Genomic DNA, 25,976 nt, shown 5'->3' on the forward strand with positions numbered 1-25,976 from the left:
GAACCAGACTTGGGCTCAAAAAAATAATTTTTTTTAATGGACTTGAACATTTGGAGGATACTGCTTGTATTGCATCTTTACTATGTGGAAAAACCTGCCTGTAATAGATGGAAAAAGGTGTTTTCCCTGATAAATGCAACTGATAAACACTGTTTCACTTACATGTGCTCTTCCATCCTGCAGTTTTTCTGTGTCAGCTGCTTCAGGAGCCAACAGATGGGCATAAGGAGGAGATGGGGAAAAAAATCTCAAGGAAAACTAAATATGATTATTTCAAAGAAAAGCTGCACATAGTGCAGACAAAGCCAGCAATGTGAGTTTAATGGGGACCCAGGGGACTGTTTGTGCCTCAGGGCCCCATCACACGCTGATCCCACCATCTGTTTGTTCTCTTTTATTTCAGAATTGACCAAACATTTGCAACAGTGGAGCCTACAGTGGACTTTAAAGCCTTTGTGATATCGCTCTTAATATTCCAGACCTTCAGACAAATTTGTATAAAACATAATATTTCACTTTACTGTGGATATGAAACAGAACAAATGGGTTCAGACGAACGCTCACGATGAACTGAGCAGTGCAGGCCACATGATTTACATTAAAAGAGTCACATTTTGTGTGTTAAAACGCCGTGTAATGGCTCTCGCTGGTGCTGATGATGTCACTGTTGCACTCCAGAGACTTGAGCACGAGCTCCAGAACCGCTTTGCTCACATTGAGGCTGTACCGCTGCCTGACAGCAGACAGGATGTGCAGGATGTGGCAACCTTTCTCCGCATCTGCAGGCACAGAACGGGGAAACAACTGTCAACATGTGATGAAACACACCGAGATTATGTGAGGAAAAGAGTAACAGCAAACACCGCAATCAGAAAAGGCTCAGTTTAAAAACACTGCAGTGACTCTGACTCACACAGACTTTCATTTCACTGCAGACAGCATGGACCCGAGATAGTTTCATTTCATACGTTAACACGCATTCATCAGTCCATTTCTTCCACTTATCCGAGGTCGGGTCACAGAGGCAACAAATAAAGGAGGGAACCCAGGCGTCCCTCTCCCAAACAACACTCTCCAGCTCCTCCTGGGAATACAGAGGTGTTGCCAGGTCCTAAGTCTGCTGATTCAGCGACCACAAACCAGCAGCCCGAACCACATTATCTGGCACCTTTGCTCCGAGCTCGCTGTCTTTGAGGAGCAAGGACCTCCAGTTTGTTCAAAAATGTGTTTAAAACAATGTTCCTCAGAGAAAGATTGGAAGGGATCTGCTTATTTCTGCCTCTACAGAGCAGAATATCATTAAAGCATTGAAGGAATCTGGAGGAGTTTCAGTGTAAAGGACGAGGGAGCAAGCCTAAGCTGGACGCCCGCGACCTCTGACCCCTCAGACGCTGCATCAAGAACCGTCATTCATCAGCAGCTGATAGAAGCACATGGACAAGGGATTACTGTGGAAACCTTTGTCAAGCACCACAATACAGAGTTCCATTCACAAGCTTTACTGTGCAGAAAAGAAGCCTGATGTTAACCTCGTCCAGAGGCGGCGTCCACTTCTCTGGGCTCGGAGGCGTCTGGGATGGACCGTCACACGGTGGAAACGTGTACTGTGGTCAGACCCATCAGTATTCCACATCTTTGTTGGAAGAAATGGAGCAAAGAGCAAAAGCAGCATCCAGCCTGCTGTCAGCAACCAGTCCCTGCAGCCAGGCTCTGTGATGGTATGGGGTTGGATCAGGGGGCAAAGCTCATTTCCACTTCTGTGACGGCAGCATTAATGCAGAAAAGCTCCCTGAGATTTTACAGCAACATATGCTGCCTTCAAGGCCACATCTTTTCCTGGGACGTCCCAGCATTGTTCAAGCAGACCATGGAAAACCACATTCTGCCACATTCCAAAGGCCTGGCTGAGGAAGAAGAGGTACGGGTGCTGGACTGGCTGCCTGCAGTCCTGACCTGTCCCCAGCAGAGAAACAACCACCCCCCCGCACTGCTGCACACCTTAAGACCTGTTTAAGGAAGACTGGGACACAAACACCACTCCTTCACAAAGCTTCAAAGACCAAGTGATGCAGAGTTTCAGGAAACATGAGAACAGCTTTCCTGTTCAGCTTCTTTTATTTAGTTTTTACATATGTTGGAGACCTGAAGTACAAAAATGATATATTTGCAATTAAACAAAAGTCAAAGTAACTTCTTTTTTTTGCATTTTCCATAACTTTTTCTGATTTGAGGTTATTGCTGACCTGTCTGCTGACCTTGATGTTTGAAGTGATGAGCTCACGGTTTAAGATGCTAAATAGATTAAGATGCAAAATAACAGCTGGAACTCTGCATCACCTGGTTTCCTCAGAGTCAGAGCGTCTTTAAGTGTTGGCAGAAGGAAACGTTACAAAGTGGGAAAATGTTACGACCCGAAGATAGTTTTGGAAATTATTTCAGGCCTGAAATGCAAAAATGTTTGTACGTTACAGCTGAATGTGTCACACTTTGCACACTACCTGCAACAGTAATCAGACGTTTTAAGCTTGATACAGAGCAAAATACGCACACTTCTCTCTTTTTGAGTCCTCCCTGATGATGTCTTTGACGACCATGAGCAGATCTTTGTCCTGTGCAGTCACCTGGAGAGGAGCGACAGCTTCAGGCATGGCACCAGGAATACACCACCACAAACAAGGATGTTTCTGTTGTTTCTTACATAATACACCTCATCCTGGGATTTCACTTTGCGGTACACAACACCTTCATCCTGTAAGATCCGCAGCACCTCCTTCAGAAGCTGACGTAGCTGCTGGCAGCCAGACGGACCGGCAACGGGCTCCTGAACAGCGCCAGAGGAGCAGAAAATAAGAAGAATTCTTTAGGCTAAATATGAGGTTTACTCTTTTATCTAAACATCACGTCATTCCCTCTAAGATTTCATCAATAAATGCATCAGAATTCACAGAATTCATCAGATCCTGGTTTTATTTCTTTTGTTCATTCATCTATCTGAGCCTTAAAACAACCGCCTGCTGTTTGATTTTCCTTTCATCCCCCAGCTCAGACCTTCAAAAAGAATCCATATTATTCTGGCTTACCTGGTCTGCAGCTGCTGTTGGAGGCTGGCTGGAGATCAGAGGCTGCAGGAGATCCTGGACATCGTACGGTCTGAACCTGGCCACCGACTTCTGCTCCAAAAACTCCTTGATGATTTTTGTTGCCCTGCTCAGGGAACTGCCGCCAGAGTTACTGAAAGTCGGACAAGAGCGAGGCCTCAGGTGCAAGTCATACAAGCTCAAAGCTGTAAAAATATCACACAATCTCACATTACATCCTACAGAAGACTCCACGGTCACCGCGGGCGACTCCACCATTATTAAAAAAGTGTAAAAGTCAACCTGGAAATAATCAGAAAGCTTCAGGTTTTGATATGTAAAATGAAGAAACATTACAGATTATGCTCCTTTTCTACATTATCAGTAAAATGAAGCAGATTATTGGTGTTAATCTCCTTGTTTCCTTGTTAGCTGACGACATCAGAACTGAGTTAAAGAGTCAGAAGCCTGTTCTCGCAGGGAACACCTAACGGGAAGTGGATCAGCTGCATCCACAGCAGCATGAAAGGATGGACGTTTGTACCCGTCTGCGCTGGGCTGCAGCTGCAGTCGTTTGTCGTAGCATTTTCTGTAGAGCTGAGGAACCTCCATCATCCACGCTATCTGGACCGCCATCACCGGGTCGTTCACTTTGTCTGAGAGCACACACACAGACAGTGTTTTCTGTTTTAGTTTCTGTCTGTGACCTTGGCTTTGGGTTAGTTTCTGTGAGGTTTTCACTTATTGCTTCATTTGGTTTTGGTGGTTAGTCCCTTTTGTGAGACTCTGGTTTAGCTTCACGTGTTTATTCTGTTGCCTTTTTGAGCTTGTTTTCCTGTTTAGTTTTTAGTTCTGATCTTAGTTCAGTTTCTAATTCTAATTCTAATTCTGTCTCAGTTTCGCAGACTCACCAGCATCAGTTTTATTCTGTTTTTTTGTTATTAGCGTTTGTGTTCTGTTTAGTTTTCAGTGTGTTCGGTTCAGGGCTTTGTTTACTTCCCATTTTATTTTGAAAGTCAGTTTCCTGTTACACCTAATTTAGTTCTCCCTAGTTCCTGCCAAGCAGCGCTTCAGTTTTGTTGCTAGATTTTTGTTGAGCTCAAGTTCTGCCTCTTGCTGGTCTGCTTTTGGGTCCAAACCTCTGGACTTGAACCATGGTTTACATCAGATGTGTGTGGAGTGGTTGTAGCTTCTTTGTTTCTTAAATGGCTGCTGGATGGTTTGACAGTTAAAGTTTATCTGGTGAATGTCAAACTGCAGAGGAAACTCACAGAAGGTGGAGCCCATGATTTCTCTCTGCTGCCTCGACGTCTTCACTGGCCCTCGGACTCGAATCAGCTCTCCGATCTCCAGGCGGCAGCGTTGCTGCTGGGCTTGTCTCAGCTTCTTCAGCTCGGTGACTGGGTTGAAGCCTCCCTGAGCCTCATCACTGGGCTTTGCCCCAGCTGGAGGTTATAACAACATTAAAGCAGAGTTTACACAATACTGAAACATGTACCGATTCATTTCAGAGACAGTTCCATTTGCACGAGTAATTCAAATGCCAAAAAGACTGAATACTGTAACAAAAGATGTAAAGAAACATAAATAAAATGGGCTTAAAGAGCAGACTCTCTGCTGCTTTGTGAAGGACTCAAATGTAACTGGACAGGCAACTCAAAAGCTGTTTAATAGACAGGTGTGGGTTTTTCATCATTACTTCTTCAACAGTTACACAGATAAAAGGTCTGGGCTGCCATCGACATTCAGAGCTGTTGCTGTTAGCCCAACAGGAAGCAGTCAAATCAAGTGAAACCGGCCATTCTTAGACAAATCCATCAGAAAGAGAGCAGAAGGATCAGGAGCAGACAAAGTCACAGACTGGTACACACTGGGCCAAGAACACATGAAGCAAAGCTGACTGGCTTATGTGTCGCAGCGTGACGGACGATGACACAAAACACACTGCAAAAGCTAAAGAAGTTCTGCAAAGGCCAAGCTTTGCCCTGATGAAGACCAAACTAAAGGCAGAAAGAGCCAAAAACAACTGAGGGCAGCTGCAGGAAAGCCTGACAAAGCATCTGTTCCACAGCTCCACATTTCAAACTGTTAACATTACAGTGTCAGGATTTAACTGAACAAGTATAAAATCTCATTTGAACTACAAGTTCAAATGAAATGAAATGTAGATAAATACACCTGCAGTGACACTGATGTGCATGTACGGTACACAACCAACTGAGCACTAAAAAGTTCAGGTTCAAAGGTGTTTCAGGTGCAACACAAGGCTGGGAAGGTGCTCCATATGGTGCAGCACGCAGACACAAGTCCCCTTAGTTTACAGATCTTCTCTTCTTAAAGTCTGTATGCAGAGATTTAGCAAAGTTAAGATGCTTCTGCTCGTTTTGGTGCCTCATAAAGAAAGAAACCGGAGCCCTCCAAACACTCACATTTACTGGGATCCTCTTCCTCTTTCAACAGGTCACTCTTCCAGCACAGGCAGTTTATTACACCAGTGCCATCATCCACTGTGAACACAATAAATATCCTCACAGTGAGTCTGGGGCTGTTTCCTGACTTAGAAATCAAAGGCATTTATAAGTGCACCGACTTATGAGTTTAAACAGTTTAAACTACACATTCATAAACAAAAAGAGCATGTAAATGCATACAAGTGAATCCCAAATGTGTTTAGAAACAAGCAGCTAATAGTACACATTAAAAATGCTCATGCAGGGACAGCTTCAGTACCTCCATAACAGAAGAAGTCGTCTCGCTCCCTCTTATAAACCACAATTCCAAGAACATCAACCTTGTAGATCGGATGCAAGTTGTAGAAGTAAATGCCTAAAAGTAACAAGTGGAAAGAAAACAGCAGATCACTATTAATTAAGTCAGAATACCAACGTGATCATTAAGTAATCCATGTTCAGCGAGAGGCTCGAGAGTGGCTGAGTCTACCCGATTAACCATTAAAAAAAAATAACAAAACATCTTGGCAGCACATTGTGGTATTTCATGCTTTTTGTTGAAATGACATCGAGAAATAATTAAAATTTTATTTTTATTTGGCAAATTTAAAAACAATGTTTTGAGAAACTATTTCTGCAAATGCAGTGGTTAAATCCACGTTCAAAATAGGCCTACCGCCGACGTTATGTAGCCTAAGAGTAAGGTTTATCTACACAACAATCAACTTTTTCTGAATAAAATGTTTCTCAAAATTACCCCCCTCTGTTTTTTTTCACAAATCGCACTCTGGCCATGTATGTTTTCAGCCAACTTGGCTCTCACTTCAGCTACTATAGTTTGTAAATGGGATTTTTTTACGTTAAACATAACACAAAAGATAGGAGGTGCATAGGGCTGATGGACAAATGCTATTCTGACTTATACTTTTACTCGCAGACATTAATAGGTAAAGACCAAACTCTACACCAGAGGCTATGTAGGTGTTTACCTGGTACCTGCGTGGACTCTGTCATCTGCAGGATGTCTTTAACGTACAGCCGCGCGCAGGCAGAGAAGACCGGGTCCAGTCCCCACAGCATCGATGGGGGCTCTTCACCTGGATCCATCGCAGCTGCCTGCATTTCATCATGAACACAAATGTTTTCACCTTATTTCTGTTTGTGGTTTCATCTGCTGAAGGCAAGGTTCATGTCACTAAGCAGAAGATAGTAAGAAAGTTAGCTAGCTTCACTGGCGCGCCATTTAAATACATAAATAAAATCACGTGACCGTTGCTTAAACCTATTGACGCTTTCTTTAATATGTTTTCGTTATCAAAATTCATAAAAATAAGTGTGTGTGTGTGTGAAAAGTATGAGAGAGACGAAACTAACAGCAATACAGTAAAAAAAAATAAAAAATTACCATTGCTTTTTCCCGTCAGCCCCAGCGCGTGATTATTCGCAATGTCTTATGGGACACGTAGTTTCCAAGACACAAAGAGCCGTGATTGTTGTGTTTTGTTGTGAATTTGGCGGCCGGCTATTGCAACTATTTCCCAACAAACTGCCTGGAGTCTGCTTACTTAATAGCTTACGTTGTTAGGAATATGTCACAGTGTTCCGTTTATACATATGTTGTGTCAATGTGTTGTCCCCCGCACAGAGGAGGGCAGTAAAAGACTAAAATTACCCCGCCAACTGTCAAACACGAGGAGCACGAAGAAAGAAAAGAGTCGCAGGCGCGCGCGGTGTCCGTGAACGCGCTCTGATACTAAATCCGCTAGACTTCCATACCCGTCCCGCACTATGGAATGATGATGACTGGCTTTTACCGTTTTAACGAACGTTATTTAACGGACAAACTTCACGCGTTTTAACCCTCCAGGGAACTAATGAGTTACTTTGACGGAAACAACGAGAGAACTCACACCGACGTTTTGTCGCCTTTTTTTTGTCTTTGTTGGAGAAAAAGCCCCACAGGGTTTTCGGGCCAGTGGGTCGTTAGAGGAGTTGGAACAACGACGATCTTTCCGTAACAGTTGAGTCTTTGAAACGAAGTCGTGTGTTGACGCTATTTAAATGCTACCACACGGTCAGGTTAAGCCTTATTTGATATTTTAGGGTGTAACGGTGGCCATGATGTGCGAAACAGCTTCTCGGTGGACTGGTCAGACCAGTGTCAAAGGCTAAGCTAGGTCTTGATCCGAACTGTTATGAAAGCTGCCCTCTGAGTTGATATTTATAACTATCTCTACACCTGTGTTACGCCACAGACTTATGCCGAAACATCGGGACCCTTCGGCTGAATACTTTTAAGAACTTTCTAATTGAATGAGCCAGGAGACACAATGTCGTTTTTTAACTTCCGTAAAATATTTAAATTGGGATCAGAGAAGAAGAAGAAACAATATGAAAACGTCCGCAGAGATGAAAATCCAGAGGAAGTATGGGAAATAATAGGTGAGCTGGGAGATGGAGCCTTTGGAAAGGTGTTCAAGGTAGGCACAGTTTCTCAGTTTTCTTCTGTGGCACACTCGTTTCTGTTGTTGTGTCCTTCCGATTCCCTGTTTTAACTGTTGCTGAACCCTCACACAACATGCCAGCAGTGTCACTTTGTCAGGACTGTGCATGTGTTGTGACCCACCCACCACTTTCAAACCATGTCATCAGCCTCATTCTGTCACTGCTGCTGTCAAATATACGAACATATCAATTAGAGGTACATCTGCTTTCACTGCTGTGGTTATTATTTAAAGAATCTTATCCTTAAAGGATGCAAAATGTAGTTTAACGAACAACTAAAGCAAAAGCAGTGAGTGAAATACTGAGTGAACCCTTCCTGCTTCCACATGAAGAGGGTAAGTAGCAGCCAGGTGCTGCTGATCAATGATCTGTTTGCTGCAGGCCAGCATGTTAATGTTAAAATTTATGACAGCACAGTTAGAGAAAGACTGAACAAGGATGGCTTGTTTGGAAGGGCTGCAGGAGAAAGCCTCTTCTCTCTAAAAAGAACATGGCAGCACAGCTTAGGTTTGCAAAGCTGCATCTGAACAAAGCACAAGACTTCTGGAACAATGTCCTTTGGACAGACCAGACCAAAGTGGAGATGTTTGGTCCTAATGCACAGCAGCACGTTTGGAGGAAACCAAACACAGCATATCAGCACAAACACCTCATACCAGCTGTCAAGCACGGTGGTGGAGGGCTGATGATCTGGGCTGGTTCTGCAGCCACAGGACCTGGGCACCTTGCAGTCATTGAGTCCACCATGAACTCCTCTGGATACCAAAGTATTCTAGAGTCAGATGTGAGGCCATCTGTCCCACAGCTAAAGCTGGGCTGAAACTGGCTCATCAACAGGACAAAGATCCCAAACACAGCAGCAGATCTACAGCAGAATGTGTGAAAAAGAAAAGAATCAAGGTGTTGCAATGGTCCAGTCAGAGTCCAGACCTCAGCCTGACTGAGATGCTGTGGTGGGACCTTAAGAGAGCTGTGCAGAAACCAATGCTGCAAACCTCAATGAGCTGAAGCAGCTCTGGAGAGAAGAGGGCCGAGATTCCTCCAGAACCATGAGAGAAACGTCCCACAGGAAACCATCACTGCAGCTCACTGCTGCTGAAGCTGCTGGATCAGGGGTTCACTTTTAGTCCAGCTCCAAAAAGTCTCTGTTCTCTTGTGTTTTTTGTAGCCAAATCTTATTTCCAGACCTGTTTATTAACCTATATTTCATGATAATGCATCACATTTGATATTCTTCCACCTTTGGTCACATGTTGCCTGTCCTAATGTGTTTTAAACCAGTTCAGGTCTGTTCAACAAACATCTTTACAGCTGTTTTATTACTGGTCCGTCTGCTTTTTATCGTCTTCATTACCTGCTTATTAGAGAAAAACATCAATATTTCCCCTGGTTTCATTCATGGAAAAGTCCCAGAGCAAAGAGAAGTTGGTTCTCTCTTAAATATTTAATCCTTTAGTGTCAATTAGCAGCATTTGCAGGTTAATTTCATCTGAATTGATGGTTTTAGTGGCAGTAGCACTCAGGTCCAAATCTGCAAACAGTGATTTTAAGTTCTGTTTGTAAATCTGGGCTATGTTCCATCCCAGCTGTATGTACCACAGGGGCAGTAACAGCTCTCTGTTGGCCACAGTGACTCTCAGACTGTATCCGAACTGGATCACAGGGCTTCATGGATTCCTAAACAGTGTGCACGGCTGCCTGTGGAACGTGGGCATGTCACCAGGAAGTGGCTGCATCCTACGTGGCAGCAGCGACTTCTCTGAGCACATCCTGTCTGCTGAGAAGCCAAAACAATCAGGAGGAATTTCCACTTTAATGACACATGTCACATGTTCTGTTGACATTTTCAGACCAGAAAAGCAATACCTGGTAGATTCATGATTAAAACTTTCACCTGCAGGCTCGGAACAAGCTGACGGGCGTCCTCGCTGCTGCCAAAGTTATCGATACCAAGACTGAGGAGGAACTGGAGGACTACATGGTGGAGATCGACATCCTCGCCTCCTGTGACCACGAAAACATCGTCAAACTGCTCGATGCTTTTTATTTTGAGAGCAAACTGTGGGTGAGTGTGTTGTGGAGCTGTTTGGAGCATCAGTGTGATCTGTTTCCTGCTATTCAAAGCAGGTTGGCTTATGGCAGCCTCCCTCTGTAACACACACAGCATCCACCGTTTTCTGTTCTTTTTTTTAAGCTTGTGCAACATGAAGCCCACATTAATCCTGCAGCATTCATATCTCTGACCCATATTACAATACTTGTGAAGTTGTTAAACAATAATGTGGCCAAAGTTCACAGGAGCAGCAGAAACAAGCAGCTTTGAAGCTGTTAATCATCATACCGGTTTATAATCCATCTGCCTCTGATATGGAGCGCTTTTAAATGTCTTTGGAAATATGAAGCAAACAGTCAGATATATATTGCACCAACATCTCAGCTGGGGTGATGACTGCTGAATGCACCGATCCAAGCAAAGTGGAAGTGAACTCTTCCTTCGCTGTATATGGATAAGTGCAGATATAAAACATTTCATGCACAACCAGGGGCAGGAATATCACAAACTGACTCCTGTGAGTCGGCTCCCAAACCTCTGGAAAGACAGTCGGGCCTTTATTAACTCTCCTGATCAGCTGAGTATTTCATTTCAGTTCAGTGTGGAGCGCTCTGCCATATTCCTCTCCATTGTCCCAGAACAATGGCAGCAGCCTGATGGAGGTAGATTTTCATCGAGGCCTGTGTGGCACCTGTTCATGCAAATAGGAGAGAGCATCCGGGACATTTCCTTCTCCCAATAAAAGGCTTCATTCTGTAAAGTCCCAGAAGGGCCCAGGAAATGTCTGACTTTATAACTGCAGCCTGAATCTGTTGTCTCCCTCTTTCACAACAACACTTTGAAGGCTGTCTTGTCATTTCTGTGCTGCTGCTGCCCCAAAAAGTCACATCCAGCCACATCCTCCCTCTTTGTGCCACATGAATGAGTTGGAAAATATGTGGATGCATAGTTCTCTATGCATTTGTGTGTGTGTCAAATAAACAAGTGGGAGAGGAAGCCACAGCTCTGGCCTGTGGTTCCTCTCTGCCCGCTGCTGCTCTGAAAGTCTACTGTGGAGGCCATTGTACAACGGCAGAGCCTCTAAAACAACAGCACGCCTCCAGAGAAACACAAGAACCGTGTGCGAGTTGGAAAGCCAAGGCTGCTGTAAGACTCGCATTGTGTTTCCTGTAAGAGCTTTGTTGTTGGGAGAGAAGTCTTGAGAAGCTCAACTCGGCTGAGGAATACCACAGAAGCTCGATGTTTCGCTGTTTTTCATCTAAAGACATTTTAAATTCAGGCTGAAAAAAAAAAACCAAAACATTATCAACCACAATTTGTTTCTCAATGGTTTGAAATGACAGAAGTGCAGCTTTACTTCCCTTTTTCTAAATCTCAGCAGGGGAGCGTCATGCTGCTTTTAATCTCCGTGCAGAGACTCCAGATGCTTGGTTTTACCTGCTGCACATTCTGCTCACCTCTGCCCGAGGTGCTGTGTCCTTAGATACTCTAATCCTATTTGCAGAATAAGGCCTAAGGTCTGCCGCTATAGCTAGCAAGCTACATAGCAGCTGTGAGAAACCTTTTCCACAATGTGGCCCCAACTGGGCCAATCCTCTTACATCAACAGCCATACTGAAAGCTCCTAAATACCTGCGAGACCGGAGAGTATTTCATTCACACGGGCTGGGAGCAGCTTCATTCTCAAATTGTTTTATCCGAGTGAGTAGTTTGGGTTACGAGCTCATTTGAATATTTTCTGACTAAATGCAAAGAGGAGAGTATTTCTCTGAGAACCTGCCAGGCCTTCATGAAAGAGCTCAAGCAGCACACCACAGCTCCATGAATAATCCGCTTTCATCTCTGTTTCCCATGCGTTTGGAGCGTAGATCACAGCTGATAGTTCGGTTTTTACCATGTCCTGTTTGACGTTAAGAAATGCACATTTACATGGTGACGCTCTTCCCTTTTTTTCCTCTCGTCGGCAGATTCTCATTGAGTTCTGTGCGGGAGGGGCAGTGGATGCCGTCATGCTCGGTGAGTCAGCGTTTCCAACGAGGAACCCGTTCAGATCGTTGCACAAACCAGCAGAAAGGAAATGGACAGTTTAAGACATTAAAAACATCAGTAGACCACCCACATGTTGGATTTATCCTCCTGCAAGACGATAAATGTGGCTTAACCCACATTATGATTAGGCTGTGTTGGAGTTCTGTAGGGAGAGCTATTCTAACTAACTATGACCCTTGCCTCTCCCCCTTTAGAACTGGAGAGACCCCTAACAGAGCCTCAGATCAGGGCGGTGTGCAGACAGACTCTGCAGGCTCTCGTTTACCTCCACGAAGGCAAAATCATCCACCGAGACCTGAAGGCAGGCAACATCCTCCTCACGCTGGAGGGTGACGTCAAGCTGGGTGAGGACAACTTAACGTCCAGCCTTTAACCTGCATCCCACAGGCTGAATTCCATTTTTTCAGTTTTGTCAGAAAAAAGGAGGTTTTGTTGCCACAATATCCACTTATTAGATATTTTTTTACCTTTTAAACGTCACAGTTTTGCAACAGAGACCAGATTGTTGGCCAAAGTGTGCACGTTTTCCTCATGTTTCCTCTCTACATGCATGTTTTTTACACATTGGTTTCAGCTATCGATGTGCTGTGTTTGTTTCACACAAAGTTTCCCTCAATAGAAAAACTTTGAGGTGTCGCATGATGAAACGTTATTACTCTGAAGTTGCTTTTTCACCCTGTTACTGCATGACGGTTCACTCCTTGCATGTGCAGCAGTCAGAAGAAAGAAGGGTTTGTTAGCTTTGTCCACAGACAATTGAGATGGATCGAGATCTGGAGAATTTGGAGGCCAAATCAACAACTTCAACTTGTTACGATCCTCCAACCATTCTCTGCCTTTTTGCTTGGTCAGCAACAATATTTAGGAAGGTGTTATGATATGGCAGCGACCCCTGCCAGCTGACCTTTCCCATAATGCACCCAGGGTGCCAAGTCGTCCCCAGATAATGTTTCTGTTTCTGTTTCTGTATTTATCAGACGCTTTTATCCAAAGCGACTTACAAATGAAGATATAACAGCTTTATAAAAAGCTAACAATAAACTACATAGAAGGAACCCAGGAGTCCGACTCTGTCAGAGGGGACAGAGTAGAGATAGGGTGCAGGCATAGAAGGAAGTGCAGAAAGATAAAGTGCAGAGATAGAGGGGGTAGGGAAGTACAAGGTAAGTGCTGGGATAGGAGATGCTCTCTGAAGAGCTGGGTTTTCAGGAGCTTCCTGAAGATAGACAGGGACGCCCCTGTTCTGGTAGCGCTCGGTAGGTCATTCCACCATCGTGGGACGACACATGAACAGAGTTTGGATTGTCTTAGGCGTGGTGTAGGAGCTGCTAGACGACAATCCTGGGACCAACGGAGGGACCCAGTTGGGACAGAAGCCTTTGCAAGAGCATTCAAGTAGATGGAGCCGTTCCATTAAGCTCTTTGTAGCTAACATCAGGGACTTGGATCTGATGCTAAGGGCAGCCAGAGGAGTTCAATGAACAGAGGGGGGACGTGTTCTTTTAGGCTGATCCAAGACCAGACGCACCGCCGCGTTCTGGACCATCTGCAGAGGTTTCACAGCACAGGCTGGAGACCAGTTAGGAGACCAGTTAGGAGACCAGTTAGGAGACCAGTTAGGAGACCAGTTAGGAGACCAGTTAGGAGAGCAGTTAGGAGAGCAGTTAGGAGACCAGTTAGGAGAGCAGTTAGGAAACCAGTTAGGAGACCAGTTAGGAGACCAGTTAGGGGACCAGTTAGGAGAGCGTTGCTGTAGTCAAGGCGGGAGATGACCATGGCCTGCACCAGGAGCTGGGGGGCATGTTGGGTCAGGTATGGTCTGATCTTTCTTATGTTTAGTAATGCAAAGCGGCACGAACGAGCAACCGAGGTAACGTGATCTTTGAAGGTTAGTTGGTCATCAATCATGAAGTTTCTAGCTACCTTTGATGGAGCAAGAGATAGAGATTCAGTTTGGATAAGCAGCACACATGGACCCAGCCATCACTATGATCTAAAAGAAAACACGATTCATCCGACCAGGCCTCCGGTTCTGGTTCTGTTGCTTTCAGTGATGGACACCAGTCCTCATACACCACCAGCTGCGAGCTGCACTGTGTTCTGACACCTTTCTTGAGAGCCTTAGATATGAATATGTGGCTTTCATACACAACAGCGATTGTTTGGTCATGCCATCCACAGCGGATGCAGTAATTCTGTGTTCTTGGAGGGTATGAGTCACTGAGAGATGATACACAGCAGGCGTTTTGTTCCATGACATAACACAGAGGTGCCCGTGCATCTGCCTGCTGGGACACTCAGCTGTTGCTCACGATGCCACAGAGTGACGCCATCATGCAAGTATAAGCAGAGCCTCAGTACAGCACGGGGCAGAGTTATTTTAGGCTATTTTCATGATTGCATCATGGTTTCAGCGTGCTAAGAGTTCGGTTTTCTATTCTGGGGGTTGTTTTTGGAAGAATCCAGACGGTGGTGTTTCTCTGAGTAATTTCTAGTTTGTTTTAATCATTTGCCTTCCAGCTGATTTTGGTGTGTCTGCCAAGAACACCAAAACACTGCAACGGAGAGACTCTTTCATTGGAACTCCTTATTGGTGAGTGGAACATTGCACAAAAACATCTTCTTTTTTAGGAAAAAGGAGGTTCTCTGCCTCGTGTAAGCTTTCTTTTTCTTTTTTTTAAATCTCCTTTTTACCTTATTCCAGGATGGCTCCTGAAGTAGTGATGTGTGAGACTTCCAAGGACCGCCCATACGACTACAAGGCGGATATCTGGTCCCTTGGGGTCACCTTGATTGAGCTGGCACAGATTGAGCCGCCCAATCACGAGATGAACCCCATGAGAGTCCTGCTGAAAATAGCCAAGTCCGATCCTCCTTCTCTGATGCAGCCGTCACGCTGGTGAGTCACAGTGTGGACCTTTGAGTTAGTTTTTATAGTTCTGCAGACCAAATGAGACATATGTCTCCATCTCTGGCAGTTTCAGCAGCTAATTGATGACTTCTACCTTTCAGGTCCGCAGATTTCAGTGATTTCCTGAAGCGGTGCCTGGACAAGAACGTGGATAACAGATGGAGCGCACCACAGCTTCTGCAGGTGCCTCAATTCCAAATGTTTCTCTAACGAAAGCTCCCAACACTGTGAAATCTGATCAGTTCCTCAACTCGCTCGAGTCACATGACCCTCACTCCCCAGCCCACACGCATGCACCACCTGCCATTACAGCGTAAGCAGTCCTAGCTGACACCTGCTGTGTCTCAGGTACTGAACCGGCTGTCCTGGCAGGTCTGCCATTCATCCTTCTGGGCTTGAGCTGACGTAAGCAGAGTAGGCTTTTCTTTTTCCATCAGGTTTAACACGCTCAGCCAAGTCAGAGCCACTTACTTACTGTTCAGAACTCCTGTGAGGACACATTCTCACACACACACTGGAAATACTGCACCACGCTGCTTCTAAGGGATTCCTTTACACAGAGGAAGGCTCAATGGGCTTGAAAATACAAAACAGCGGGCTGCCGCCAATGAAGGTTCTGATATCGAAGAAGCTTCACATTATCAGGCCAGCGATAGAATATATGCAGCAGATTTCTAAGCCAAAGAAGGTAAGGCTGTCGCAGGACGTAGATGTATGTTACTGCTTTGTTTGTGGAGTATTTTCAGACAGAAAGATGCAACTTTAAACGTTCAGCCACTGTTTGAGTTGCTGTGCAGGTTTTTGTCATACTGTGAGCCTTTTATGTCTCACATTCTGTGGGATTAGGAGTCAGTGGGGTGTCTTTAGTCTTAAGAGTCCTTAAAATACTTTTCAAAGTGAGAATCTGGGGCTCACCAGAACACATTGTATCCATTGGTTTTGGGCGTTTAAATGAACATTTGATCACGCTGGTCTTCTTTTTGTTGTGTGCAGCATTCATTTGTGTCAACTGTGGCTGATAGCAAGCCACTGAGGGAGCTGATAGCAGAGGCCAAGGCTGAGGTCACCGAGGAGATTGAAGAGCACAAAGAGGAAGAAGAGGAGGAAGAAACTGAGGCGCATCTGGTGAATAAATAAATCAATCAGTATCCTCACAGTAGTTGTTCAAAATGAGAGGGTTAGAGGCCGGCTGACTGGCCCTTCAAATAAATCTCTTCTTTTGTGTCACAACTCTTTATAATTACACGTTTTACTGAGTTAAATATATTAATACATGAGTTTACTTGTACTCTTTAAATCATTGGTCATCTTTTACTTAAAGTTGTGCAGAAAAGTTAATATCCAACATTAATACAAGTACTAAAAACACGGTGAACAGCCTCAAGAGGAAGCAGCCGACACCGATCATCCAGCTGCTCTGATAAGGTGGCAGAAATATGAATCACTTCCTCTGGTCAGAACATTCTGAATAAAACCCAGATGGATGCTAAATGCAGCGCGGTGTGAGTTCTACGGATGATTAATCACTATAAATGTGCAGATATCTGTGATGCAGATATCTGTGGTGCAGATTGTGGATTATGCTCCTGCCTAAGAGGATCCTCGTATGACCCTGGTCCACGATTTCCACCTTAAGATGTTTTCAAAGTTTTTAATGTGATAGAGGAGAAATTCTGTTGTCTTTTTTGGTGTTAGATAAACCTCAGCTGAGGCTTTTTTTTATTAGTACAGCTCCTGTGGCTCTTCAGGAAGAGGAACTCTGGAAAAAGATACGCAGCAGCTTTGTTACAGATACCATCCTAACTTCTCTGTCGTGTCCTCCTTTGCTTCAGGGTCACAAACGCGCCCCGTCTGATGCCAGCGTTGCCAGTTCGGAGGATGAGAAGATCCCCCTCTCTCCCTCCAACTTGGAATCGGTCCCTGAGAAGATCGAGCCCATCCTGCCTGTGCCAGCCCCGACTGAGCTTCCTGTTGCCAACCATGTGGACGCCAGCTTTGTAGAGGAGCCTGCTGCAGACGAGCCTGCTGCAGAGGAGCCTGCTGCAGAGGAGCCTGCTGCAGAGGAGCCCACAGAGGCAGCTTCAAACACTCCAGAGAAAGATGAAGAAGCTGAACAGAAACCATCAGAAGAAAAGGTTCCAGAGGCTGATGTTGCATCACCAAAACCAGAGACTGAAGCAGAGGTACCCTCTAAGGAAATGCAGCAGCTGGAAATAAACGCAGAGGATGAAAAGGAGGTGGACACAGCAGAGGTTCCAGAGGCCTCTGAGCCTCCTCAGGAGGAAAACACGCCCACTGTAGAGGAACCAAACACTCCAGCGGAGGATGAGGAAGAAGACCGATACAAACATCTAAAAGTGACTTTGACTCTACCAGAGCAAGAGAAGGTCGTCCTAAAAGAGGAGAACGGAGAAAAGCCTGCAGAAAAAGACCAAACAAATGCTGAGGAAGAGAAGACGGTGCCAGACAAAGCTAAAGATGACAAAGAGAGAGATTCAGACTCAGGAAGCGGCTCAGCTGCAGATAACAGCAGCGTAGACCTGAATCTGTCGATCTCAAGCTTTCTGTCCAAAACAAAGGAGCCTGGATCTGTTTCTGTCCAGGTAACCTCCAGAGTCTCACACAGCACAGGTCGTTAGGCAGAATCATTTCTGATCCCTTTGTTGTTTACGCAGGACGCCAAGCGTCACAAGAAGACGCTGAAAAAGACGCGCAAATTCATGGTGGACGGCGTGGAAGTTAGTGTAACCACGTCAAAGATCGTCACTGACAACGACACCAAGAACGAGGAGATGAGGTTCCTGAGGTAGTTCACCTGACTTCATTTGCATAGAGACCAGGCTGCAGTTTGATGCAAATAATATGAAAACTGTGAGGGGTTAGCCTAATCTTAGCTAACACGCTTTTCCCCTCTTTTAACTTCCCGTCCAGGCGACAGGAGCTGAGGGAGCTGCGCCTCCTGCAGAAGGAGGAGCAGAGAGCTCAGCAGCAGCTCAGCAACAAGCTGCAGCAGCAGAAGGAGCAGATCTACCGCCGCTTTGAACAGGAGACCACGGTGAGACCTTACCCTGTCTGACCAGCATCCAAAGCAGCTGCTCCTTTGGCCCTGAAGTGTGGAGAAATAAACACTCTGCCCTGCCTACATCATATAATCAACTTCCTGGTCCTGAATCATCACGACCTGTTTAACCTCAAGCCAAAGTCCCACATTAATGACTTCTGTCTGGAGAGGAAGTTCTTTCATACATGCTCACGTGTAACATGATACTGAGCTCTCAGGGTTATTAAGCACCACAGATCTGAGCAGTGGTGGAGTGGAGATGGTCACCTCTATGGAGAATTCAAACTACCGTAGTACAAAATAGATTTATATGAGGATAACTGTCTGTGAAATCAATGAAAAAGAGTAAAAACAGAGAAAAAGTGGAAATGAATGGAGAAAATACCTGAGAAGTAAAAACATCCGAATTAAAATGTTTGATGAAATAAATGATTTCAGGGAATAAATTCAATGAATGTAAAGGAAATGATACAGAAATAAATACAGCAATAACAAGGAAAGAAAGACAGAAATTCAATATATTCCAATTAAAAGTTAAAAACCAAATGTAAAGTAATGTAGATATTAACACAAACACAAAGATTAAAGCAGAGAGGTTCTTTAAGATTCACTGCAGTTGTTCAGCGTTGGTGGAGCAGCTCTAACAGACACAGACACCTCTGAATGTTTCCACCTGAATGAATTATAGGTTTGTTAGAATGAACAGGAAAACGGGTGCTGCAGTAACTAATGTTCGCCTCTGTTCTCCAGAGTAAGAAGCGTCAGTACGACCAGGAGGTGGAGAACCTGGAGCGACAACAGAAGCAGACCATCGAGAGGCTGGAGCAGGAGCACACCAATCGGCTCCGGGATGAGGCCAAACGCATCAAAGCCGAGCAGGAGAAAGAACTGTCGAAGTGCCAGAACATGCTGAAGAACCGCAAGAAGGAGGTTAGATGCGTCTGGTTTCCTGCCCCCTCCTTCATCCACGTGTAGCCCCCCCACAGCACACGCTGGTGTGTAATGTTCCCCTTCACCTGTGCCCAGACGGAGGTTCAATCACTCTAATTTGTTTTCTGATGCAGCACCAATCTGTTCCATCTTGTTGATGGCTGCACTGCCACAGAGCAAACAGGAGGCAGGACTTTTCCTCCAAAGCAGGGGACAAATGCTGTCATGAAGCATATTAAAGAAGATGTTATTCACAGGAGGTAACAGGGATTCGTTTCCACAGAAACCTCTCTGTCTGTCGACCACAGGTGTGTGAGCAGCCTGTAGAGCGATGTGTAGGAGTGTAATGTGCTGTGATTCAGTCCTTTGAGTTGTCCTGGTGCACGCTGGGCAGCGCTCCCATGCAGGATGGAAGAGAAACCTCTGTGTGGGTTTGGAGTCTGGCCTCTTTTCTTTTGTCTGTCTTTGGATGAATCATCGCTCTCTTTGTTCACGCTCTTGTCTTTTAAAGCAGATCTGGGATATCAGTGAATCTCACACATGCTCACTGGAAGACTGGCTGTTTTTGTTTCTCCTGAAAGGAAATGCAGTACGTCACAGCTGTTTCTGTTCTCAGAATAGCACCTGGAAGTGGCCTCAGTTCTGTTCTGTTTTCTCCAAAATAGGATTCGAATTTTACAACCTGTTAGTTCATTTGTTGACTTTAAAGTGCAACTCGCATGTTAAAGTCTGGGAACAAATACCAATGAGCTGTTTCTGTGTCTGTGTATGCCGTGCACCAGCCTTAGTTTGATGTGTCAGCTCAGCTCAGCAGATTAACCACCAGACTTTTGATGCTGAGGACATGGAATGAGCCTGAGAGACACCTGGAAATATGGCCCATCGGATAGAAAAGGATTTGAAGCAGCCCCAGGCTCGACTGGCAGGCTGTCAGTTATACAACACACTGTATAACAAAGCAGAGCTGTTTTATTTGCTCTGCCCAGGGTGACCCACTAACTTTATCGGTACTACAGAAAGCTTTCTGTCTCCAGCACCGCACACAGGGATGTTTGTTGCTGTTTGCTTTTCCAGCAACATGCATCCGTGGGCTCCTCCAGCCGGGGCCCTTCCTGTCATGATTCCACTAATGTTTGGAGCAGGTGTTTGTGGAAGTGAGCAGATTTCTCCCCCAGGCTGGATGCCTCGGACTGAGCTGCTGAAATAAATTCAGTTCACTTTTATTTATATAGCGCCAGATTACAACAATTGTCACCTCAAGGCACTTAAATAATAAAGTCCAATTCAAGCCAATTGGAATTCAATTCATTGTAATCATAATCCAATGAAAACCAATTAATTTCAAAATAATCTAGTTAATTCATATGGAGCCAATTCAAAAATAATATCCTAGCTAAGGAAACCAACAGATTGGACCGAAACTTGTCTTCAGTCCAATCTCCCGTCCTGAGCCTGAGGGACTGTGGAAAGGAACGACTCCCTTTAACAGGAAGAAACCTCTGGCAGAACCAGAACCAGGAAGAAACCTCTGGCAGAACCAGAACCAGGAAGAAACCTCTGGCAGAACCAGGAAGAAACCTCTGGCAGAACCAGAACCAGGAAGGGTGGCCATCCGCCTCGACCAGCTGGGGTTGGAGAAGAGCTGCAGCTGGAAAACACTTCCAAACCAAACCTTTTCTGGGTTTCCCACCATATTTTTTGTCCCCGGGGGAAGGAAATACACGTGACCGCCTTTATTTGCTCTTCAGGAGGCAGGTGTTGTGCGTGTCGCTTCGTGCCCTTTGATGTGTTAAATGTCAGACTCTCGTTACTGTATTTATTCGTTAAGCTCAGATTAATGTGACTGACCAGCAGGTGAACGGTCATTATTACCAGGTCTTACTGTCTGGTTCATCGGCTCAAGCCGTGCTTAGTCTGACATGAACTTGGCAGAAAGCCTGCAAACAACACTTAACACACACACACACACTCATCTGGCATCAGAAATCCTATCCTGCTTAACGTCTTGATGAAGGGTTTTGCAGCAAGACCTGAGTCCAGAAATAGATTCTGTCCCTTTTTTAGTTACCCAACATGTCAACAACAACGCTGTCTTGCATCCTTTTTCCCTCAAAGACGCTGAACCTGTTGTCCTCATGATGTGTTTCCCTCTCTGTCCAGGAACAAGAGTTCCTCCAGAAGCAGCAGCAGGATCTGGACAGCGCACTGAAGAAGATCATCCAGCAGCACAAACACGAGCTGGCCACCATCGAGAGAGACTGCCTCAACCACAAGCAGCAGCTCCTCCGAGGTAGACGTCAGCTCCTCACAGGGCTCCACGCCGCAGTTAAAGCTAAAGGAGTGTAAAACTGAACTTGTATTCAGTTAAATTCAGAGTGTGTGATCACAGCAACAGGAACCTGAACAACCTGCTGCTTTTTAGAAGAGCAGCAATATTATTCTCTACATTTCCACAAAGATACGGGATAGAACCAGGAGGTGAAGATTTTAATGTTCTGCAGAGCTTTTGACCCCCACAGCTCTCGATGCTCTCAGCTGACTAAAGCTGGAATGAATGTGTGACTTTACAAAGAGGAACAAATATTTCTGCTAGTCCCACCTTAAAGGATTAATCCTAAGAGGCTCACAAGAGCCAAAAAACTCCCCAGGGACAGCACCACCCCCCCCAGCATGCTCTGTTCATTCGTACCTCAGCCTGAGGACGAGAGCAACAACAGCTTCCACCCCCCCACACCACACACCAGAAGACCTTTGAAGTCAGTTTGAGTGTAGGAGTCTTACTGCAGTTGGAGAACAAATGTAACAGGATGAAGTTTATATCTGAATGAGTGAAATAAAGCTCCGCCTTCCTTCCAGGACCTTTACCTTTCAGCTCTGAGCAGAAAGATGTGATCTAAACTGACTCAGCTCAGTTGAAAGCAGCACATTCCTGCAGCCTCTTTGAGTGAACAGCATTAACACCGCCTGGGACTTAATCCCACGCTTAATATTCCTCGAGCTGCACAAACAACCCTTCTCAGAAATGCAAACTGTACCCAGCCACGAGAGCTTGTAGCTTACAAAGAGCTTGTGCTGGAAACAGAAGAAGCCAGAAGGCTGAAGGAGCTCCGACATCCAGCCGTTTGCTTCTAATGAGGAAACTAAGGCGGCCAGTTAGTGAAGCAGACAGCAGGGGGGACTCGTTTAGGAGATGTTCCTCCTTAATAAGCCTCTTCTTCTTCTTGTGTGTCTATGTACAGCGCGGGAGGCGGCGATGTGGGAGCTGGAAGAGCGCCATCTGCAGGAGAAACACCAGCTGTTCAAACAGCAGCTCAAAGACCAGTACTTCATGCAGAGACACCAGCTGCTGAAGAGACACGAAAAGGTACTGTAAATGTTGCATTTCTTCCTGTGGTCTTTCACTCATCTGGGGGGGAAAAGCGTACTTTAACTCTGACTGGTGCCCTGAGCAGGAGATGGAGCAGATGCAGCGCTACAATCAGCGTCTCATCGAAGAGATGAAAAACAAACAGACGCAGGAGAGAGCCCGGCTGCCCAAGATTCAGCGCAGCGAGGCCAAGACACGCATGGCCATGTTCAAGAAGAGCCTCCGCATCACCGGAGCCACCATCACCCCCGAGCAGGAGAGGGAGAAAGTCAAGCAGGTGGGACGCTCCCATCAGGATGGCCGATCCTTCAAAGTACTGTAGAAGAAGGAAAAAGGCAAGTGAAGTTTACCTGTGTGTCTGTGTTTCCAGTTTGCAGCTCAGGAGGAGAAGAGGCAGAAGAACGAGAGGCTCCACCAGCAACAGAAACATGAAAACCAGATGAGAGACCTGCAGCTGCAGTGTGACGCCAACGTCCGAGAGCTCCAGCAGCTCCAGGTTAGCATTTTAAAAAGAAACCACACCAAAGCACTGAGGCTGTATTTAAAAGGAAAAAAGTACACCAGCTCCCTGTGTGTGTGTCTCAGAACGAGAAGTGCCACCTGCTGATCGAACACGAGACCCAGAAGCTGAAGGAGCTGGATGAGGAGCACAGCCTGGAGCTGAAGGAGTGGAGGGAGAAGCTGCGACCCAGGAAGAAGGTGAAGTAGACTGATGAAAAGCATCCTCGAGCAACTCGAAATGATCTGCTTCGATGCTTCGTTTAATTCCGCATGTTCTGCTCAGTGGTCATCCTGTTTCACACGGACAGTTATTACTGTCGCGCAGCGTGCGCATGTGCAGCATCTTTAGCAGCTTGATTTGGTGGAGAAACCCAGAGAATGCAAGGGAACATTTTACGTTAGCATTTTAATGCAAATCAGTCGGCTTGTTAGCTCAGAAGGAAGCTAGCTAGCAGGGAACAGAAGAAGCTAGCAGAGAACAGAAGGAAGCTAGCAGGGAACAGAAGAAGCGAGCAGGGAACAGAAGGAAGCGAGCAGAGAACAGAGGGACGCTAGCAGGGAACAGAAGAAGCGAGCAGGGAACAGAAGGAAGCGAGCAGGGAACAGAAGGAAGCTAGCAAAGAATAGAAGGAAGCTAGCAGAGAACAGAAGAAGCTAGCAGAGAACAGAAGAAGCTAGCAGAGAACAGAAGGAAGCTAGCAGGGAACAGAAGGAAGCTAGCAAAGAACAGAAGGAAGCTAGCAGGGAACAGAAGAAGCTAGCAGAGAACAGAAGAAGCTAGCAGAGAACAGAAGAAGCTAGCCGAGAACAGAAGAAGCTAGCAGAGAACAGAAGAAGCTAGCCGAGAACAGAAGAAGCTAGCAGAGAACAGAAGAAGCTAGCAGGGAACAGAAGGAAGCTAGCAAAGAACAGAAGGAAGCTAGCAGGGAACAGAAGAAGCTAGCAGAGAACAGAAGGAAGCTAGCAGGGAACAGAAGAAGCTAGCAGAGAACAAAAGGAAGCTAGCAAAGAACAGAAGGAAGCTAGCAGGGAACAGAAGAAGCGAGCAGGGAACAGAAGGAAGCTAGCAGAGAACAGAAGGAAGCTAGCAGGGAACAGAGGGAAGCTGAGGCAACTTGTGTTTATTGTGTTGGACAAATAGTGGCTAATTTCTGATGAAATGTCACCACTGCCCCACTAGTACAAGCGGCTATAGAAACGGCTCATTTTATCAGACCATGTTGTATCTGTAAAATCAGGTGTGGTGTTAACTGCTGTTACTCTGAGTCACTGTATTGTCTGATAACAGACAATAAAGCAGGAAAAAGGAGGCGTTGTTAGGATTTCAGCTGCATTAAAGTTTATGAAAGCAGAGACAGTCGGAGAGAAGCTAACAGATGTTAACACAGCTGGATGTTACAATAAGTACAAGCTACTTCATAATCTAAATGTTTCTCTTTTAAATAATTAAAGTATTTCTCACTCGGTCAATCGATGAAATAATCAATTACTTAGATAATCGTCTGCTGCAGCCCTATAATATCTGTTCTCTGAGCGGATCGGGTCATTTTATGATGTGGCATAAGCCTGAAGAAGAATCTCACGTGTCCGTCCCGCAGGCGCTGGAGGACGAGTTTGCCAGGAAGCTGCAGGAACAGGAAGTGTTCTTCAAGATGAGCGGCGAGTCAGAGTGCCTTAACCCCTCCGCCCAGAGCCGCATCTCCAAGTTCTACCCCATCCCCACCGTCCACTCCACCGGATTCTAAGGTGAAAGCCACCAACAAACGCACGTGGACACGAGAACATGCTCAGAGGACGGCAAAGACCCGGGACGCCCATCTTCTGCTCTACGTTCTGTTAGTCAGTTTGAAGGATTTCAGTTTTTTTAAGCACTGAAGTGAAGTAGGTCTGATTGAAGTATCTTTACAAACTATCCAGTGCCTGTAGAATTTCACATTTTTGGCTTTTGAATCCGATCTTTATTTGCTGCTCAACATTTCTCTCATTTAGACTTTTTGCACTACAAAAAGCATTTTTATACAACTCCATTTGGTCAAAGAATGTATTCTAAGACATTTTTACAGTCTCTGCAGTTACAGGATTGATGAAACCGTATATATTTTCATGAGATCATGTCTTTGTGAGTGGTAGAGTTGTAGGTTGTGATAGGTTAAAATAATCTCCTGCATGATTATGGTGCAACGTTTCTCTTCAGAATGCCTTCGGTTTTTAGCACAAGTTGTATGAAGAATTCGAGAAAACTTCACCGATGGAGGAAATAACTGGTTTCATAAAGAAAGCAGCTTGGTTTTATGTTTTTAATCAGTCAGAAGTCTTCACAGGAGCAATATCAGGGATGCAGGAAGAATACAGAAATGATGGAACATTTGGGGCCGGGCAGGCTTCTGTTCACACAGTTTAACAGTTTTCATTCATAGCTAATAGCCTTAATTCTTCAGATATACTGTAAACCTGTTCCGGCCGCCTTTAAAGATATTTCTTTGTTCAAACTCGTAGCATTTTTCAGATTCGGGCCGATTTATTTGACCCAAACCTGACTGCTTTGGGTGATCTTGACTTCTTGGTTCGTTTATCATCTCATTTTCTTTACAATTGGCTGTTGTGAGTTGTTATAGACAAAAAAAAAAAGAGTGCTGTGCACCTTTTACAAAACGTTCTCAGTAGCTATTTATACGAAAGCTTCTCAGCCACATAAAGGTTTTCAGCGTACAAACTTAGAATTAAAATCGGTTTTAAATGCTTCTTAAATTCAGAATGTTGATGAAATAATAAAAACATATCAAAATCATTATGCATTTTTAAAAAATATACATGTATAGTTTGTAGAACGCTTATGTAATGACTTTTTTTTCCATTTTGCTGTAAATAAACTATTTCCTCTCTTCTCACATTGATCCTCTGTGGTAACACACACACACACACACACACACCAACTACAATCAGTCTGACCACATCAGAAAATGTAACAGCTCGTTTAGTCCCACATCACCACACAAACTCCCCTCAGTACAGAGTATCTCACACAATCTGTGGTTGCTTTAGCATAAAGTCGGGTGGATAAATTCTAAAAGT

General features: G+C 45.1%; 2 protein-coding genes across 4 annotated transcripts; one reads left to right on the top strand and one right to left on the bottom strand.

Moving 5' to 3' along the window:
- On the bottom strand, positions 1–6,960 carry stn1 (STN1 subunit of CST complex). 2 transcript variants are annotated; one of them, XM_072384086.1, is made up of 10 exons: positions 6,933–6,960; positions 6,517–6,643; positions 5,808–5,903; positions 5,507–5,584; positions 4,349–4,522; positions 3,622–3,733; positions 3,081–3,231; positions 2,699–2,821; positions 2,549–2,621; positions 1–779 (listed from the first exon to the last, which is right to left on the bottom strand). In XM_072384086.1, the coding sequence occupies exons 1-10, from the start codon at positions 6,933–6,935 to the stop codon at positions 622–624; spliced, it is 1,095 nt and encodes a 364-aa protein (XP_072240187.1). In that variant the 5' UTR covers positions 6,936–6,960; the 3' UTR covers positions 1–621. The 2 variants fall into 2 exon arrangements, with proteins under 2 accessions (XP_072240187.1, XP_072240186.1); XM_072384085.1 differs by lacking the exon at positions 6,933–6,960 and having other exon boundaries at positions 6,517–6,827.
- A 285-nt stretch (positions 6,961–7,245) lies between these two features.
- slkb (STE20-like kinase b) lies at positions 7,246–25,861 on the top strand. 2 transcript variants are annotated; one of them, XM_072384082.1, is made up of 19 exons: positions 7,247–8,007; positions 9,933–10,097; positions 12,053–12,101; positions 12,329–12,478; positions 14,655–14,727; positions 14,839–15,033; positions 15,147–15,228; positions 16,039–16,170; positions 16,878–17,052; positions 17,098–17,648; positions 17,721–17,851; positions 17,977–18,100; positions 18,857–19,036; positions 21,197–21,326; positions 22,276–22,400; positions 22,489–22,680; positions 22,774–22,899; positions 22,989–23,102; positions 24,503–25,861. In XM_072384082.1, the coding sequence occupies exons 1-19, from the start codon at positions 7,858–7,860 to the stop codon at positions 24,647–24,649; spliced, it is 2,991 nt and encodes a 996-aa protein (XP_072240183.1). In that variant the 5' UTR covers positions 7,247–7,857; the 3' UTR covers positions 24,650–25,861. The 2 variants fall into 2 exon arrangements, with proteins under 2 accessions (XP_072240182.1, XP_072240183.1); XM_072384081.1 differs by having other exon boundaries at positions 7,246–8,007; positions 16,878–17,648.
- Positions 25,862–25,976: the final 115 nt, after the last annotated feature.

This window comes from Leuresthes tenuis, unplaced genomic scaffold (assembly GCF_036924035.1).
Source record: "Leuresthes tenuis unplaced genomic scaffold, fLeuTen1.0.hap1 SCAF_4, whole genome shotgun sequence".
Taxonomy (NCBI): Eukaryota; Metazoa; Chordata; class Actinopteri; order Atheriniformes; family Atherinopsidae; genus Leuresthes; species Leuresthes tenuis.